The sequence below is a fragment of the Papio anubis genome, chromosome 6 (genome assembly GCF_008728515.1).
Source record: "Papio anubis isolate 15944 chromosome 6, Panubis1.0, whole genome shotgun sequence".
Taxonomy (NCBI): Eukaryota; Metazoa; Chordata; class Mammalia; order Primates; family Cercopithecidae; genus Papio; species Papio anubis.
Genome location: NC_044981.1, coordinates 111438991 through 111456057, shown reverse-complemented (window position 1 = coordinate 111456057; position 17067 = coordinate 111438991). Strand labels below are relative to the sequence as shown.

At 44.1% G+C, this 17067-nt stretch overlaps 1 protein-coding gene across 5 annotated transcripts in view; it reads left to right on the top strand.

Moving 5' to 3' along the window:
• MTHFD1L (methylenetetrahydrofolate dehydrogenase (NADP+ dependent) 1 like) overlaps window positions 1-17067 on the top strand; it is a 234558-nt gene that overhangs the window by 138519 nt on the left and 78972 nt on the right. For 4 of the 5 annotated variants that reach the window (XM_003898036.4, XM_009205868.3, XM_021937725.2 and 1 more), the window contains exons 21-24: window positions 4800-4939; window positions 9024-9065; window positions 10124-10224; window positions 10783-10960. In XM_003898036.4, the coding sequence (XP_003898085.2) occupies window positions 4800-4939; window positions 9024-9065; window positions 10124-10224; window positions 10783-10960 (461 nt within the window). Of the gene's footprint in view, window positions 1-4799; window positions 4940-9023; window positions 9066-10123; window positions 10225-10782; window positions 10961-17067 lie in introns of those variants that run through there. The other variant, XR_002521713.2, reaches the window with a different exon arrangement.

Below are 17067 nucleotides of genomic sequence, written 5' to 3'. Positions count from 1 at the left end.
TAACATTAAATAATTATTTGGCCTGTATCTCTTTTAAGCTTTGTTAAGAACTGCAAATATGATAAGGGAATAAATTGTTTATTTCAAGTCACTAAGAAAACTTAACCTATAGGTTATATATGTTGGCAGTTCTGAAGAAGTACCTAGGAAATGGAACCTTCCACCAAGAATGGTTTGTCCCCTTCTCACAAGGTGGGTCTTCCTGTCAAGGCCCCCTAAGGCACAGAAACACAGCACTCCGCCGTGTCCAAGTTCGTAGTGATTGGTGGCACCTTATGAAAGTAGTTTTTACTTTCACAATTACTGATTACACATCAGCATACCTTATCCATGTTCTCTTTCCTTGGCAGCCTGATATTTGAATACAAACAACATAAAAGTGATTACATGCAGCATTTCAGGACAGTTTTCAAAGTGGAAGAATTTGGCACTTTCTTCTATTTTCTTCCCGTTCTTTGTCTATTTCCTTTGCATTTGGAAGCCAGAGCCCTCGAACCTTTACTTCTGCATGTTATTTTCGTTCCCTAGCTGGAGTTCTCTTTATTACTACTTTTTTGTTTCCAATTGATCTCTTTTTAAAAATAAAACATAATGAAACCCCGTCTCTACAAAAATTAGCTGGGCATGATGGCAGGTGCCTGTGATCCCAGCTACTTGGGAGGCTGAGGTGGGAGAATCACTTGAACCCAGGAGGCGGAGGTTGCAGTGAGCTGTGATCGTGCCGTTGCACTCCAGCCTGGGCGACAAGAATGAAACTCTGTTTCAAAAATAAGTGAATAAATAAATAAAAATATGAAATTAAGCTTAGCTAGCCTGTGTAGATGTTTTAGATGGTCACATCTTTGTCAGATATGACATTTGTGCCTTTTAGTAAAACCATTTTAGTATTATAAGAAAAAAAGGAAAGTATAGGGAGGACTAAGAACATATTTGTACTTTTATGTAATTCTATTTTATGTGTCTATTTCCATTGATGTGTGGCCTTGACATCATTACTGGCTCCGAAGTCTTATCCTGTTTTTTCATTGACTTGCTTGTGCCAGGTACTGTGTTAAGGAAGTGGAGCTACAAGATGAATAAGGCATGGTCCCATCCTCCACGTGGGAGACGGCACATCAGTGTACTTAGGATGCTGCATGTGGTGACAGATGAGGGCCCTGCGAGGGAGCACACCACAGGACCGGGAGGATGGGATGGGCGGGAGGAGTAGTCAACTTTGCCTGAAAGCATCAGGACAAGCTTCCAGGAAATGGCATATCCAGGCTGAGTCTTGGACAGCGGGTTAAAGAGGCAGAGAGGGGAGAGAAGAATGTTCCACATGGGAAAAGAGGTCTGGAGGTGACGACAAGTAACAGCATTTGTGGGCTGTGCTGGGAGCTTGATATTCCAGAGGCATGAGGTCTGAGGCAGGGAGTGTGGAGGAAGATGAAGGTCAGGGAAGGAACTTTACATGAGGGCGGCCTTGACTTTCATATTAAGGTACTTTAGGGAAGCAGGAACCAGTGAAAATAGGAGAACATGGTGACTACACAGGCACACCGAAGTGGGGAGGAGGTAGGTTTTTGAAGGGAATTTGAGCTTGCAATTTTTCAAGGGCATTCAATGGTTACAAATGAAACTTTTCATTAATATATTTGTGTCCAAGTGTTTTTAGATGTGCTTTTCTGCTACTCTCTTTTTACTTGGTTTGGAGATAGATGATGACTTTCCTTCAGGGCCTTCTATGTGTCTTCCCATGTTATGTCTCAAACACATGGTCCGTGTCATCATGGAGCTTGCAGTCTAACAGGGTATACTAACACATAAGTATGCATCCAGTTGGAAAGAACTTAGAGATCACTTGATCAGCCCCCATTATGTAAAATGTACGCAACAACCTACCTCCAACTATAGGGTGACGTTAAACAGTTTTTCAAAATACCATGGCATTGAAAAAAATGCATAACATTTTGTTACTTCAGTCCCACTCCCCAGTACTGATCAGGCCAGTGAACCAGTCTTGCTGGTGAAATAATGACTTCCACAGTCATGACGGATAATTTCCCGTCATCTTGACCATTCCCTCCCTGGCTCTGTCCTTTACCTGTGACTGTCTTCTTTCCTCCCTCTCCTTCCTCCTCTTGCCCTCTGCCTGCCATACCCAACTCTGCATTTCTCTGCTTGGAAAAATCCTACTTGATCCTCAGAGCCTGACTCCATCACCCCGTTTCTCCGAACCTCCCAGGCAAACTCTGCCCCTCCCAGTGTGCTGTCCTCCAGCTCTCTCTAACTGAATAACAAATGTTCTCTCTCCCGCTTCCCTGCAGGGCTTCAGGGTAGTGACCCTAAGAGTGAGCGTCTACCTGTGAGAAAAATGCCTCGATGTAGCAGGAATTCCCACAAATGCTTAGGAATTCAATACGGTTTTTAGCAAGTGGGAGAATTACCCTTTCGGTTACAATGATGTGAACTATTTTTGTGAGTTCTCAGTATGCACCAAGAAAAACCCCAGTGACACAGTAATGTACCTGTGCCATCTCACTTAATCCTTCCAACAAGGAACTTGCCAAGGTTGCATAGCTGGGAGGGATCCAAGGTCCCATCTGTGTGCTAACCTGCAGGACAGCCCCACGTTGGGGCCTTATTATCCAGCCTTCCACCTCCAGGAGCTCACTCAGTGATGACTTCTGACAAAAGTCACCTGGATTATCCCTCTTTTGGGGTCCATGATGCCACCAACATGCTAAAGTTAACAAATGCATTACCAGGGGGTACCACTGAGGTAAGGATTGTTACTGTAAGTGATTTTCTCTGATTTTGACCACTACTAATAAAATTACAAGACTTGTTCCAAATACTATATAAAAAAGAATGTCTTTTATTTCTCGAAATTGTTCTGCCACATAGTTTGTTCAAGTAACACATAATAAAGGATAAATGGCTTGTAGCTATATTTACCCAAATTGAACATTTTAAATGTAATTTTTTAAATTTGTCAAAAGCATATCAATGGTCATAAAAAATTTTATATCCTCTGACCCTATTACTTTACCCTTGGGAATTTATTCCAAGAACATAATTTGAAAGAGATTAAAGCACATAGGCACAGATATTTTCAGTACAACATTGTTTATATTGGAAACAACCTAAATGTTCCGTAACAGGGGGAACAATTTTGTAAATCTTGCTACAGCAACTTTACAGAATTATAAGATGCCACTTATAATTGTAAATTTTGAAAGTTTGTAGCACAGCAAGGAAACTGATCATGTTAAATGTTTCTGATATCTTAGTCGATTTTTCTCCCAATTCCTATCTGTGTACTGTTCGTACTATCAGCGTGTAAGTATGTATTTCATAAACATTTACTTTTTCTTAAATTAGTAGTATTCCCTTCCTAGAGTGGTTTGCTTCCCAGATTTTCATGGACATTCATCTCCCCTGGGCATCTTGTAACAATGTGATTCTGATTCTGTAAACTTTATGCGGAGCCCAAGATCCCACGTTTCTTAGAGGCTCTCAGGAACCGCTGATGCTGTTGATCATGAACCACACACTGAGTAGCAAGGCCCTAGAGCTCTCTGTGTGTGAAGAAGATGCTGCTGACCCAGGGCCTCGCTTTCTCGAAAGGCAGCTGTGACCTTTTCTAGCAACTGAGGGGGTGGAGACTAGAAATGAGTGTTTTCTGGTGTTTCTCTAATAAAGCTGCTGTCTTGTTTCCAGATTGATCATCAGTATCCTTATGCTCTTCAACGAACTTGAAATTTGTCAGTTAACAGAAATGACTAGGTGGCACTAAAATAAATTATTCTTAATATAAAGAGTAAGAAAGGGCTGGACGCGATCCCAGCACTTTGGGAGGCCGAGGTGGGCGGATCACCTGAGGTCAGGAGTTTGAGACAAGCCTGGCCAACATGGTGAAAACCTGTCTCTACTAACAATACAAAAAAAAATTAGCCAGGCGTGGTGGTGGGTTCCTGTAATCCCAGCTACTTGGGAGGCTGAAGCAGCATTGCTTGAATACGGGAGGCGGAGATTGCAGTGAGCCAAGATCGCGCCATTGCTCTCCAGCCTGGGGGACAAGAGCAAAACTCCAACTCAAAAAAAATAAAATAAAATAAAAGAGTAAGAAAGGATCTTCTATTGTAATCATACTCTCATTACCCTTTGATACAATTTGGAACCTGATTACAAAGTTAAAAATCCCCATCTGTATGAAGAAAAGCTTCACTGGCCGGGCGCCTTGGCTCAACACCTGTAATCCCAGCACTTTGGGAGGGAGGCAGGTGGATCACAAGGGTCAGGAGTTTGAGACCAGCCTGGCCAACATGGTGAAACCCCATATCTACTAAAAAGAAAAGAAAAAAATTAGCCGGTTGTGGTGGCACACACCTTGCAGCCCCAGCTACTCAGAAGGCTGAGGCAGGAGAATTACTTGTACCTGGGAGGCAGAGGTTGCAGTGAACCGAGATCACGCCACTGTACTGTACTCCAGCCTGGGCGACAGGGCAAGACTCCATCTCAAAAAAAAAAAAAAAAAAAAAAGGCTTCGCTGTGAGCTTTGATATTGGAAGAAAAGTCTTGACCTGGTCACCACAAGGAATCCCTCAGGCCTGATGGCGTCAAGCAGAGAAGGGCGCAGTCTCTTTAGGGCAGAAAATGAAGAACCTTTCTGTGACAGTGGGGAGATCAGTTTACCTTTGTGTTGGTAAACAAAAGGAATGTAAGCTGTCCTTTGAGCTCGAATCATAGTGGTGTTTGCCAAAACCTACTTTTGTTTTTAGAAGATAATAGCGCATATTCCACTTGCTTCTCCACAGTGACCGAAGCTGGCTTTGGTGCTGACATCGGAATGGAGAAATTCTTCAACATCAAGTGCCGAGCTTCCGGCTTGGTGCCCAACGTGGTTGTGTTGGTGGCAACGGTGCGAGCTCTGAAGATGCATGGAGGCGGGCCAAGTGTAAGTGCCCACACCGCCTTCCTAATACCAAAGAAATTGCATTATGTTAAAACAGAATTGAGCATTTAAAAAATTCCTGCCTGTTTAATGACTATAGTTTTCTAGAGTATTTTTTTCTAAAACTTTTTTTTTCCTGTAGACCTCCTTTGTGGACATCTAAAACTCTTTTTTTTTTTTTTCCAACGCCACCATAGGGCACTTTGAGTTTAGTAAGTTCGAGTAAACAGTAACACCCACAGTTCTTTCCTAAACAACATTTTGGAAAGGAGCATAATGCAACCACTTTTTAATCTTAAGCCTCACATCTGATACTCAGGCCAAGATTGTATAACCATATGGTAATGGGCGGCTAGAGGCTCTTGTCCCTGAACGAAGAACATGAGGATTAGAGGGAGTTCTTTGATGACTGAGATTTTTCATTGTTTGTACAGATAGTTTTTCGGTTCACTGATGCTGTAACTCATCAGATTTCATCTAAAACTATTTTCCTTCTCTTTCTGTTTATTATGATTTCTTCTCACAACTGTGTTATAATACTGGATTGTTTCTAAGAGAGCTTTGCTTGGAAAACACAAATTCGATTTTAACTTCTTTAAAGGCTTTTGATATTTACCTATCCTAATATATATAGCAATTACAGACATTATAAAGGAAATATATTCCTTTCTGCAGAAAACCTGTGCGTAGATTTTGGGAGTTTGTTTTTTTGTTTGTTTGTGGTTCGTTTGTTTCATTTTTAGGAACTTCAAAGTGTAGAATAAGACATTTTATACTGATTAGTCATTTTGAAATAAAATAAAATAAAATTTCTCTGTCATTATAATATTCACATATGAGACGAACTGCCAAATCTGATTTCTTAATTGGCATACTGTACTGTGTATGTGACAAAAGTCATCTATTCAGTGATTATTACATAGTCAAAACAAGAAGTGGGTTTGCCATCATGAAATGCTATAAAGCAATTCTTTGTCCTGGGAGAAGTGGACATTATTTTTATACCATTTTACAGATAAGGAAGCTGAGGTTTGATAGGCTTAGGGAATGTGGACAATGTCAGCAGGCCAGCAGAGTGCCGAGCACTTCAAATCTAAATCTACTATGTCCACCATGCAGAGCTGGATGTTAATGAAGGCCAGAAGTGTTCTAAATCCAAATCCACTCCTAGTACCCGACACTTAAGCACTTCATTTCATTTTTGCCTAAAGCTTCATCATCATTTCTTTTTTTTTTTTTTTTTTTTGAGGTGGAGCCTCGTTCTGTCACCTAGGCTTGAGTGCAGTGGCGCGATCTCAGCTCACTGCAAGCTCCGCCTCCCAGGTTGATGCCATTCTCCTGCCTCAGCCTCTGAGTAGCTGGGACTACAGGCGCACACCACCATGCCCGGCTAATGTTTTATATTTTCAGTAGAGACAGGGTTTCATCATGTTAGCCAGGATGGTCTCGATCTCCTGACCTCGTGATCTGCCCACCTCGGCCTCCCAAAGTGCTGGGATTACAGGCGTGAGCCACCGTGCCCGGCTCATCATCATTTCAAATGCAAGAATGATATAATACAGATTAAAAGTAGTAAATCATAAAGAATTCTGACTTTACTCAAAACACTCCTTGTTGCTACAGTCCTTCCTGGATTTTAGACATTGAGTCTGCATAACAACTTCTGTTTCCAAAAACTACTTCTGCCCATGTAGGATGCATTTGGAATTCTCCCTCCCTGCCCTGCCACCCTGAAAATTATGGAAAGGGCTTAGAGATTGTCTGATCTCATTCAGTCTTTATAAAGAGAAAATCTCTGAGGCACAGAGAGACCCAGTGGCTTGTGTGATATCTCACATCTATTTCAGGGACTGATCAGATCTGCAGTCCGGGTCTCCCGACGCCAGTCCCATAATTTTCCAGACTCTGGTCTCTGTGCTGTAAAAATTCTCTACATGCTTTACAATCCTATTTCATTCATCTTAACATATGTGCTCTGTTTTTCAGCGGTTGCACTTTTGTGCCACATTAATCCTTTGTGTCTCTTCCACTCCTGCTTAATGTCATGGTTCTCAGCCAGTGATCGTGGTAACAAGGAATAGGGTTAGTAGGCACAGCTATGGTTGGAGGATAAGAAAAGGCGGGAACCAGTCGGACGCGGTGGCTCACGCCTGTAATCCCAGCACTTTGGGAGGCTGAGGCAGGTGGATCACCTGAGGAGTTCGAGACCAGTGGTGGCAGGCGGCTATCATCCCCACTACTCGGGAGGCTGAGGCGAGAGAATCGCTTGAACTCGGGAAGTGGAGGCTGCAGTGATCTCAGATCACACCATTGCACTCCAGCCTGGGTGACAAGAACGAAACTGTCTCAACAACAACAACAACAAACAAACAAACAAAAAGCAGGTGAAGCTAAGCATCCCTCTCCTGGGCTCCGGTAGTACCTTCTGCCTCATATTGTTTCATGAATGCCTTGCTCTGTGTCTCCCTATGTAATTCTCAATTCCTTGAGTTTAGGGACTGTGTCTTATTAATTGGTATGTTCCAAGTGTCTGGCATAGTCTGTATGTAGGGAGTGTTTTCAATAACGGCAAGATAAATGAACTTTCATCCTCTTAATCCTCTATTCCATAGTGCTCATATCGGTGTCTTTCCTTCTTATTGAATAGCTCTGTATTTTTGAGCCATGATTATTCATTTCTACTTCTGTTTTCTGTTTTTCTTTTTCTTTTTTCTACAGATACTGTGCTGGGATCGACTTCCTTTTGATCATTACATAAATAACCATGGCTGCCTCTTATGTTTATTCAGCTTGTTTTTTTTCCATAATTTGTACAGTGGAAAACCTTGTGGCCCTTGAATTTGCCCATTTTAGCCTCAGTCATTTTAAACTCACATCCTGTCCCCCAAAGTGCTCGGCCATTCCCTGTGCAATCCAACAGCTAATATTCTGCTATGCTTTGGGATCCACAGATTCTTTCACAATTAGTTCTTTAAACTAACCATTGTATGAATCAGGGTTCTTCACACATAGAATCAATAGGACGTGTGTATAGAGAGAGAAAGATATTTATTCTAAGGAATTGGGTCACATGATTACAGAAGCTGGCAAGTCCAAACCCTGCACTGTGGGCCGGCAAGCTGAAGACCCCGGAGAGCCAGGGGTGCTAGTGCGGTGTGCAGGCAGCAGTCTGCTGGCAAATTCTCCCGCACTCAGGGGAGGCCGGTCTTTCTGTTATACTCAAAAAGGCCTTTGACTGATCAGCTCAGACCAAGCCACATTATGTAGGGCAACCTGCTTACTCAAAGGCTGCTGATTTCCATGTTCATTTCATCATAGACACCATCACAGAAACACCCAAAATAATATTTGAACAAATACTGGGCACCCTCTGGCCCAGCAAAGTTGACACATAAGATTAACCACCAGGCCGGGCACAGTGGATCACACCTGTAATGCCAGTACTTTGGGAGGCCGAGGTGGGAGGACTGTTTGAGCCCGAGAGTTTGAGACCAGCCTGGGGAACATAGCGAGACCTTGTCTCTACAAAATAATAAAAATTTATCTGGGTGTGGTGGTATACACCTATATTCCTAGCTACTGGGGAGGCTGAGGCAGGAGGATCACTGGAGCCCTGGAGTTTGAGACTGCAGTGAGCTGTGATCATGCACTGCCCTCCAGCCTGGACAACAGAGCTTTGTGGCAGTTACCGTAAAATGATTTCAAATGGTGATGTACTCTGTATAAATCAGGTATTAAACATATCATTAGTTTTATGTTCTAATTTGAACCAATGTTTGAGAAGTTTCATACTGTTCCATTGGCTCAAATTAGAATCATCCAGGGAGATTTTAAACGTTACGGATGCCAGGTTTCCCTCCCAGAACTTCTGCTTTCATTGGTCTGGGTGGAGCCCAGGGATCAGTGTTTTCAAAAAGCTTCCCACAAGAGTTTATGTTCAGCCAGTGCCACCAGCTACTGTTTTAAAAGCACAAAATGTAGGGGTACCTTTCTAAAAACTGAATGTGATTGTGGGGTTCTTTCTTTCAGATCAGTTGTGTAAGCATTTTTATAGGATTATTCTTCACGTTTTCTCTCCTTATTTCAGGTAACCGCTGGTGTTCCTCTTAAGAAAGAATATACAGAGGAGGTAAGAGGAGCTGTTTAGACACTTATGTGAAGAATCTCTCAAATCTGGTGACTCGTTGGCTTTCAGTGAATGAGCCATCCTTCAGTGATCCCTTAGAAAAGTGCTGTTCTGGCTGGTGTAGCGACTCACACCTGTAATTTCAGCATTTGGGGAGGCCAAGGCGGCCAGATCACATGAGGCCAGGAGTTCAAGACCAGCCAGGCAAAACCCATGGCCAACATGGCAAAACCTCATCTCTACTAAAAATACAAAAATTAGCCGGGCATGGTAGCTCACGCCTGTAGTCCCAGCAAGAGAATTGCTTGAACCTGGGAGGCGGAGGTTGCAGTGAGCTGCGATCGCACCACTGTACTCCAGCCTGGACGACAGAGCAAGACTCTGTCTCAAAAAAAATAAAAGAAAAGTGCTGTTCTAAGAATCCAAGAGGAAATGGGTGGGGTGAAAGGATAAAATTCATTCAATTAACTCTTAAATATCAAGAAAAGATGGATATAGGCTTTGTCTACTATTGTCTACCCCCAGGACAGCCATCAGAGCAGGAACTCAAGGTCTCCAGGTCAGAAACAAATATGAAGTTTACACTTCTGTATTCTTTTGTCATGGAAGGTCTATATACAGTTGGCTTTATGACTTACAGGAGTGGCTTACACTTTCCTGTAAATAGACTTTGATTTACTGGCAGCAGTACCTCATAGCTCCTACAGGTGGCGCCAGGGATCTGAGCCAGGAATACCTGGACAGAGCTCCTCACCCACCTGGGGCCTTATGCCTGTCAGGCCCCAACCTGCAGAGCATGGGCACGTTGCGTAGACCCTGCAGCCTGTACGCAGCAGTATGAGCTGCCAGGCTTCAGACCCACACATATGCCATTGGACCCAGACTCATTTTAGAAATTTTTTTGCAGACGAACCTCCTTATTCTTGCAGCCATCTTTCTTGGAGGAAAAAATGAAAAAAGATGTCACAAATCCTGCCAGAGAGGTGCTGCCAGTTTAGCTTGGCAGGTTTGGTGGGAGGCAATACACAGGGGTCTGGGTTTTGCTTTTTTCTTTTTTACAGAACATCCAGCTGGTGGCAGATGGCTGCTGTAACCTCCAAAAGCAAATTCAGATCGCTCAGCTCTTTGGGGTTCCCGTTGTGGTGGCTCTGAATGTCTTCAAGTAAGTCCGGCCTCCTCCTTTAAATGTGGGCATTATCACTAGGCCACCCTGTGAACGATATTTGTGTCTTGGGGTATTTGGTCTTTCTAAAATTTTTTAGAATTTAGAATTGCTTCATCTAAAAGTATACAGAAATACCCAGTTCTTTCTGTTTGTTTATTTGGTTTGGTTTCATTTTAGCAAATGTGTTCTCACAATGTTATTAAGGAAGTGAAATTTATATATAGTGAGTTACTATCTCCTTGACTTTTTTTTTTTTTTTTTTGTAATTCTACCCAGCATTTTTGTCTGAAACAAACTGTGAGTGATCAAAGGGATATGTTATGGAATTTTCTTGATAACGCCCTTAACAACTTGAAATATTTGAGTCACTTTGGAGAGGATTTTTTTTTCCATGCTTTTCTTTAAGTCTGATTTATTTAAACACGATGTGACCACTTTTGATGTTTAAAATGTATTCAGTGTTAGGGAGCGAAGTTCTGTATAAATGGTTAGTCTTTCTTTCAAAACATCGCTAAATGGATACAGATGCAAAACCACAAACATTTTCTTCACCAGGACTGACACCCGCGCTGAGATTGACTTGGTGTGTGAGCTTGCAAAGCGGGCTGGTGCCTTTGATGCAGTCCCCTGCTATCACTGGTCGGTTGGTGGAAAGGGGTCGGTGGACTTGGCTCGGGCTGTGAGAGAGGCTGCGAGTAAAAGAAGCCGATTCCAGTTCCTGTATGATGTTCAGGTAAGATCTAGTAAAAACAATGGCTCACATTTCTTACACCTTAGCATGGATTGTCCCATTCAGTTATCACCACAACCCTGCAGATAAGCAAACTAAAGATAGAAGAGTGTAGACCGGGTGCAGTGGCTCATGCCTGTAATCCCAGCACTTTGGGAGGCTAGGGCAGGCAGATCACTTGAGGTCAGGAGTGTGAGATCAGCCTGGCCAACATAGAGAAACCCCATCCCTACTAAAAATACAAAAATTAGGGGGGCATGGTGGCATAGGCGTATAGTCCCAGCTACTTGGGAGGCTGAGGTAGGAGAATTGCTTGAACCCAGGAGGTGGAGGCTGCAGTGAGCCAAGATCGAGATCACACCACTGCACTCCAGCCTGGGCGACAGAGTGAGACCCTGTCTCAAACAAACAAACAAGAAGGTAGAAGAGTTTAAGCCACAAAGTCACATTTCCAAGTGTAGACCCTAGTTCCTTATCCCAAAGCCTGTGCTTTTGAAGACTCCCAAATCACAGGCCTAAGTGAAGAGGTACTTTAGTGAACAGGATTTGACAGCTGACACCTTCAGGAGTTGCACAGGAACAAGAGCAATTTCGCCAGGCTTGGGAAACCATGGGAGGTATTTTCCTTGTTCATTTTTCTTTTTTTTTTTTTTTTTTTTTGAGACAGTCTTACTCTGTTGCTCAGGCTGGAGTACAGTGGCGCAATCTTGGCTCACTGCAACCTCTGCCTCCCAGGTTCAAGCAAGTCTCTGCCTCAACCTCCTGAGTAGCTGGGATTACAGGCACCTACCACCACGCCCGGCTAATTTTTTGTATTTTTAGTAGAGATGGGGTTTCACCATCTAGGACAGGCTGGTCTCGAACTCCTGACCTCATGGTTCACCTGCCTCGGCCTCCCAAAGTGTTGGGATTACAGTCGTGAGCCACCACACCTGGCCTCTGCTTGTTCATTCCTGTTATGGTTCTTTTCTCTTATGGTTTTATTGAACTATAATCTAGTGTATGTATGTGTATATATACATATATATATGTATATATATTTTTTCATTGTGGTAAAATATATATAACAAAATTTACTATCTTAGCCTTTTTTTTTTTTTTGGGGAGATAGAACTTTGCTCTGTTGCCCAGGCTGGAATGCAGTGGCGCGATCTCGGCTCACTGCAACCACCGCCTCCCGGGTTCAAGCAATTCTCCTGCCTCAGCCTCCTGAGTAGCTGGGAATACAGGCACACGCCGCCATGCCTGGCTAATTTCTTTTTTATTTTAGTAGAGCTAGGGTTTCACCATGTTGGCCAGGCTGGTCTCGAACTCCTGAGCTCCAGCAGTCCGCCTGCCTCAGCCTTCCCAGAGTGCTGGGATTACAGGCGTGAGCCACCGCACCCAGCCCATCTTAACCATTTTTAAGTGCACATCAGTAGTGGTAAGTACATTCACACTGTTGTGCAGCCAATCTCCAGAACGCTTTTCATCTTGCAAAACTGAAACTGTACCCACTGAACAACTCCCCATGCCCCTCCCCACAGTCCCTGCCAGCCACCATTCTTCTTCGTTTCTATGAATGTAACAACTCTAGGGACCTCATGTAAGTAGCATCATACTGTGGCTGGCTTATTTCACTTAGCATAATGTGCCTGCATGTTGTAGCGTGTCAGAATTTCCTTTTTTTTTTTTTTTTTTGAGATGGAGTTTCGCTTTTGTTGCCCAGGCTGGAGTGCAATGGCACCATCTCAGCTCATCGCAACCTTCTGCTCTGGGGTTCAAGCGATTCTCCTGCCTCAGCCTCCCGAGTAGTTGGGATTACAGGCATGCACCACCACACCCAGCTAATTTTTGTATTTTTAGCAGAGACAGGGTTTCACCTTGTTGGTCAGGCTGGTCTCGAACTCCTGACCTTGTGATCTACCCGCCACAGCCTCCCAAAGTGCTGGGATTACAGGTGTGAGCCACTACTCCCAGCCAGGATTTCCTTTCTTTTTCGGGCTGAATACACTCCCATTCTTTGGATATCCCACATTTTGTTTCTTCATCCATCTGTGGATGGACACTTGCTCCCCCTCTCAGCTATTGTAAGGAATGCTGTATGGGCATGCGTGTTTATGGCATATGTACAAATATCCCTTCAATACCGTGTTTTCAATTCAATTGGAAATGTATTCCCAGAAGTGGGACTGCTGGGTCCTCTAGGATATTTTTAAGCACATGTTGATGGTTCAGTCAGACCTGAGCTTCCCAGGGCTCACTCTCCTCCTCAGATAGTCTGTCTTTGCAGCCCTCTGACATCTCCATTCTGAATTTTGTGGCTCCGGTTCTGGCTGATGGATTTGTCTTCAGGGGTAGTGCGTGATTGTGGGGCGCCCAGGCTTCAAGCTGGTTGCTGCTTCTCCTGTTCTTTCATCCCTCACATATTCCATTGGTGTGTCACTCTTCTTTCCTGTTTGGTGGCATAAATCAGTAGCATGAGTTGAAGAATAAATCAGTGAAGCAAGAGCTTAGCAGCGTTGTTGATAAGCCTGGAGTCACAGTGGTGAGAGCGTGGGGCTGATGTATCAATATTTAATATTACCCCAGCTCCTGCTTTTAAGGAGTTGTTTGTGTGCCAGGTATATGGGCGCTTTGCACATGTTCACCTCTGTGGTCCTAACATCCCTCTTAGGTGAGAACTGGTGATATCTTCCCATTTTACAGACAAGAAAACTAAAGCACAAAGAAACTAAGTCAACTGCTCAGTGTCCCATAGCTAGGAAGAGGAAGAGCTGGGAGAAAGAATGTCCAGATGATTGAGGTCATCATCCTGCTCTGTTCTTCAGAGCTAAGTACTGTGCTCAAAAGTGTGTGTGTATTGGAGGTCTGGGGGGAGACATAGTTAAAGGGGACAGTGACTGAGTGACCCTCCTGAAGAGGAAGGGTGACAGTGATGGGCACAGGCATAGACTCCATGCCACACAGGGGACATCATCACCAGCACGCAGTCAGTGTTTATGGAAGGAAGGACAGAGGGAATGAATTGGAGGCTGGCTCAGAAAAGGTTTGTCATTTTTATGAGGCCATTTTGTGAATGAGGAACTAGAATATTCTGGACTACAGAGGTGGTAGAGATCAATTGAGAGAGAAGATTTTGGATGAGTGAAAAGAAAAATGTTCCAGTTGGAAGTTTGAGTTCTCAGACCTAGAGGCGTTCAGCGCAAAATAGATGTAGCCCTGCTGTGGGCAAGTCAGGCATTGAAGCCAACTCAGATGGCGGGTGGCCAAGGAGACCCTGGGTTCCTGTTCCTTGGTCTTGGGTAAAGCTCGCCAGGGTGCCTACAACCCTTGGCACATGCCAGGGCCTTTCTACATAAACCACTGTAGGGAGAGTCACCCCCAGATCCTGCTGTTGAGTGTGCCTCAGACCATCTTGCCATCTGATCATGAACCACCCAACTCTACGTAGCAAAAGCAGTTATTTTCATGAATGATTTCATGAAGTGTGGCTCTTTTCAAGGAAAAAAGAGGTCAGTAATCAGAAGAAATGCTTCTGAGTTAGGCTGTCTCAGACATGCACTAACCCTAAGATGAACCCTTTTCCTTTCCACTGATATTTCAATTTTTTTTTTTTTTCTGCATTCCCATTCTTCATGGAGATAATGCTGCTAAAATGTCAGCTCTCCTCTGAAAGGAGGAAAATGTTTAATAATAATGTGGTCTAAAGTCCTCTATTTGATAGGTGACCTCAAGGCCAGGATCCCTGCCTCCTTTGCCAACACACTTCTCGCTCTTCTTGTAACAGAAATTCGATTTGAGCTGCATAATTATTTGTTAGATAATCAGCCTCCCAGCCTACTGCAGCATGACGGTTCATGAAAAGAGCTGCTGCTGCTGCTGGCTCTCTTTGTACTGTCTGCCTGTTAGCTATGTTCCTCACACTGGCAAGATTTAGATCCTCTAAGACCATTTACAGTCTTGTCACCATGTAAAAATCTGAATTCAATGGTGCAGTCAGTAATGGAGCTCAAGCCTTCTTTCTCCCTGATTTCTTGCATTGGTTGGTGCTGGTAAAACTTTAGTAACTAAGTAATGGTTTTCTGGAAGCCCTTTCTTACCTCCCCCACAGCCCCACACCCTCACAACCAACCCTTGGGTGCTGGGCAGTGAGAAAGGTGTGGCATTGCTCTACAGGAGAAAGAAGCTGTAAGTGCTTTGCATATGGCACTCTCCCACCTTTGCTTCTCAAAGCAAACTGGGTTTGTGTGTGCCCCTTGGTGTCTCCCCAGACTTTATATCCCCAAGAATGTATTCAGTACAAGACTGATGGCATCTTATGGGCTGTTCTTTCTCCACCCCAGTCGTGTGGAAGGAAAACACCGGAGATGATTTAGGGTAATGGAAAATAGTGCTAGAGTCCAGGGCATGATTGCATTTGAGGGTGAAGTAGAAATTGTCTCAGAACCCCACTAGAGTGGTTCCGCTGGAGAGAGTGGGACACCTGGCTCTCAGAGGCGCTGTGCAGCCAGACAGCAGCGTGCTGGACTTTCTGATGGCGAGCTTACAGGTAAAGGGAGAAACAGGCTGCACTTCTGACTTGGGAGTCTCTGCTGAACTTTTTAGAAAACTGACTTCAGCAGCAACTGCCGTCTAGAGAACGATTTGGCATCTCTTTTTGCCAGAGTAACTTCTCACTCAAGAGTAGGCAACTTTTAATTACGGTACCGGGTGGAGGCAGCAATGAATAATTTAGAATAAAGATTGAAAAATATGGAATAAGGTGTAGTAGACTAATTGCTCAGAAGACGTTTTATTGTGTGAAAATGAATGTGTTTAAACTTGAATTACAGTGGCTCATTTCCTCTCGACCCTTGAGGGTGATTGCAATCTCTTTTAAGAACTGTTAAAAGTCCCCCTCAAAATCATCTTCTCTTTGAATTTTCCTCTTCTAATGTGACTTTTGACAATTATATCTTTATCGTTCACTAATAGAATATCTCCATGTCTGCAGGGACGCAGGGAAATATGATGACTGAAAGAAACACTAATCTACATGCGCACTTTATTAGCTAAGAAATCCCTCCCCCATACATTCTTCCAGGCTTGCCTCTGCCCATTCCATCTGCTGTGTGGGCTCAACTCTGCATTATAGATGGGAAGGTGATGGACTTGTCCATAAGAAATGGATACTTGATAGGAGAAGGAACATATTACATAGAGCTAACAGGCTAAAGCTTTGGGATCATGTAAATTCAGTTTAAACCTTGAGGAGGCCTCCTACTATGGACGCATTTTGGGGAAACTGACTAATCTCTCCAGCCTCAGCATCCTCATTTGTACAATGGTGTCTGACAGTGACACCAACTTCACCAAGTTGCTGTGAGACCCAAATGAAATGCCCCAGAGTAGAATGCTGGAACATAGAAAGCAGGCAATGAAGGCTGGGTGGGTGGATCACCTGAGGCCAGGAGTTCGAGACCAGCCCGGGAAACATGGTGAAACCCCATCTCTACTAAAAATATAAAAACTAGACAGGTGTGGTGTTACGTGCCTGTAGACCCAGCTACTCGGGAGGCTGAGGCAGGAGAATCGCTTGAACCTGGGAGGTGGAGGTTGCAGTGAGCTGAGATCACACCACTGCACTCCAGCTTGGGCAACAGAGTTAGACTCTGTCTCAAAAAGAAAAAAAAAAAGGCCAGGCATGGTGGCTCACGCCTGTAATCCCAGCACTTTGGGAGGCCGAGGCGGGTGGATCACCACATCAGGAGATCGAGACCATCCTGATTAACACGGTGAAACCCCATCTCTGCTAAAGATACAAAAAATTAGCCGGGCATGGTGGCGGCGCCTGTAGTCCCAGCTGCCTGGGAGGCTAAGGCAGGGAGAACGGCGTGAACCCGGGAGGCGGAGCTTGCAGTGAGCCGAGATCGCGCCACTGCACTCCAGCCTGGTTGGCAGAGCGAGACTCCGTCTCAAAAAAAAAAAAGGGGGGCGGGGGAAGCAGTCAGTCAGTGCTAGCTCTTCCTCCTGTCATGTTCGCTTTCGAAAGAGAGTGGGTCTCCTGAATTCACCTTCAACAATTCTCCTGTAACTCAAGGTAATTTTGTCAAACTTCAAGATTGGTTTATTTTGCACTGAGTTAAAAC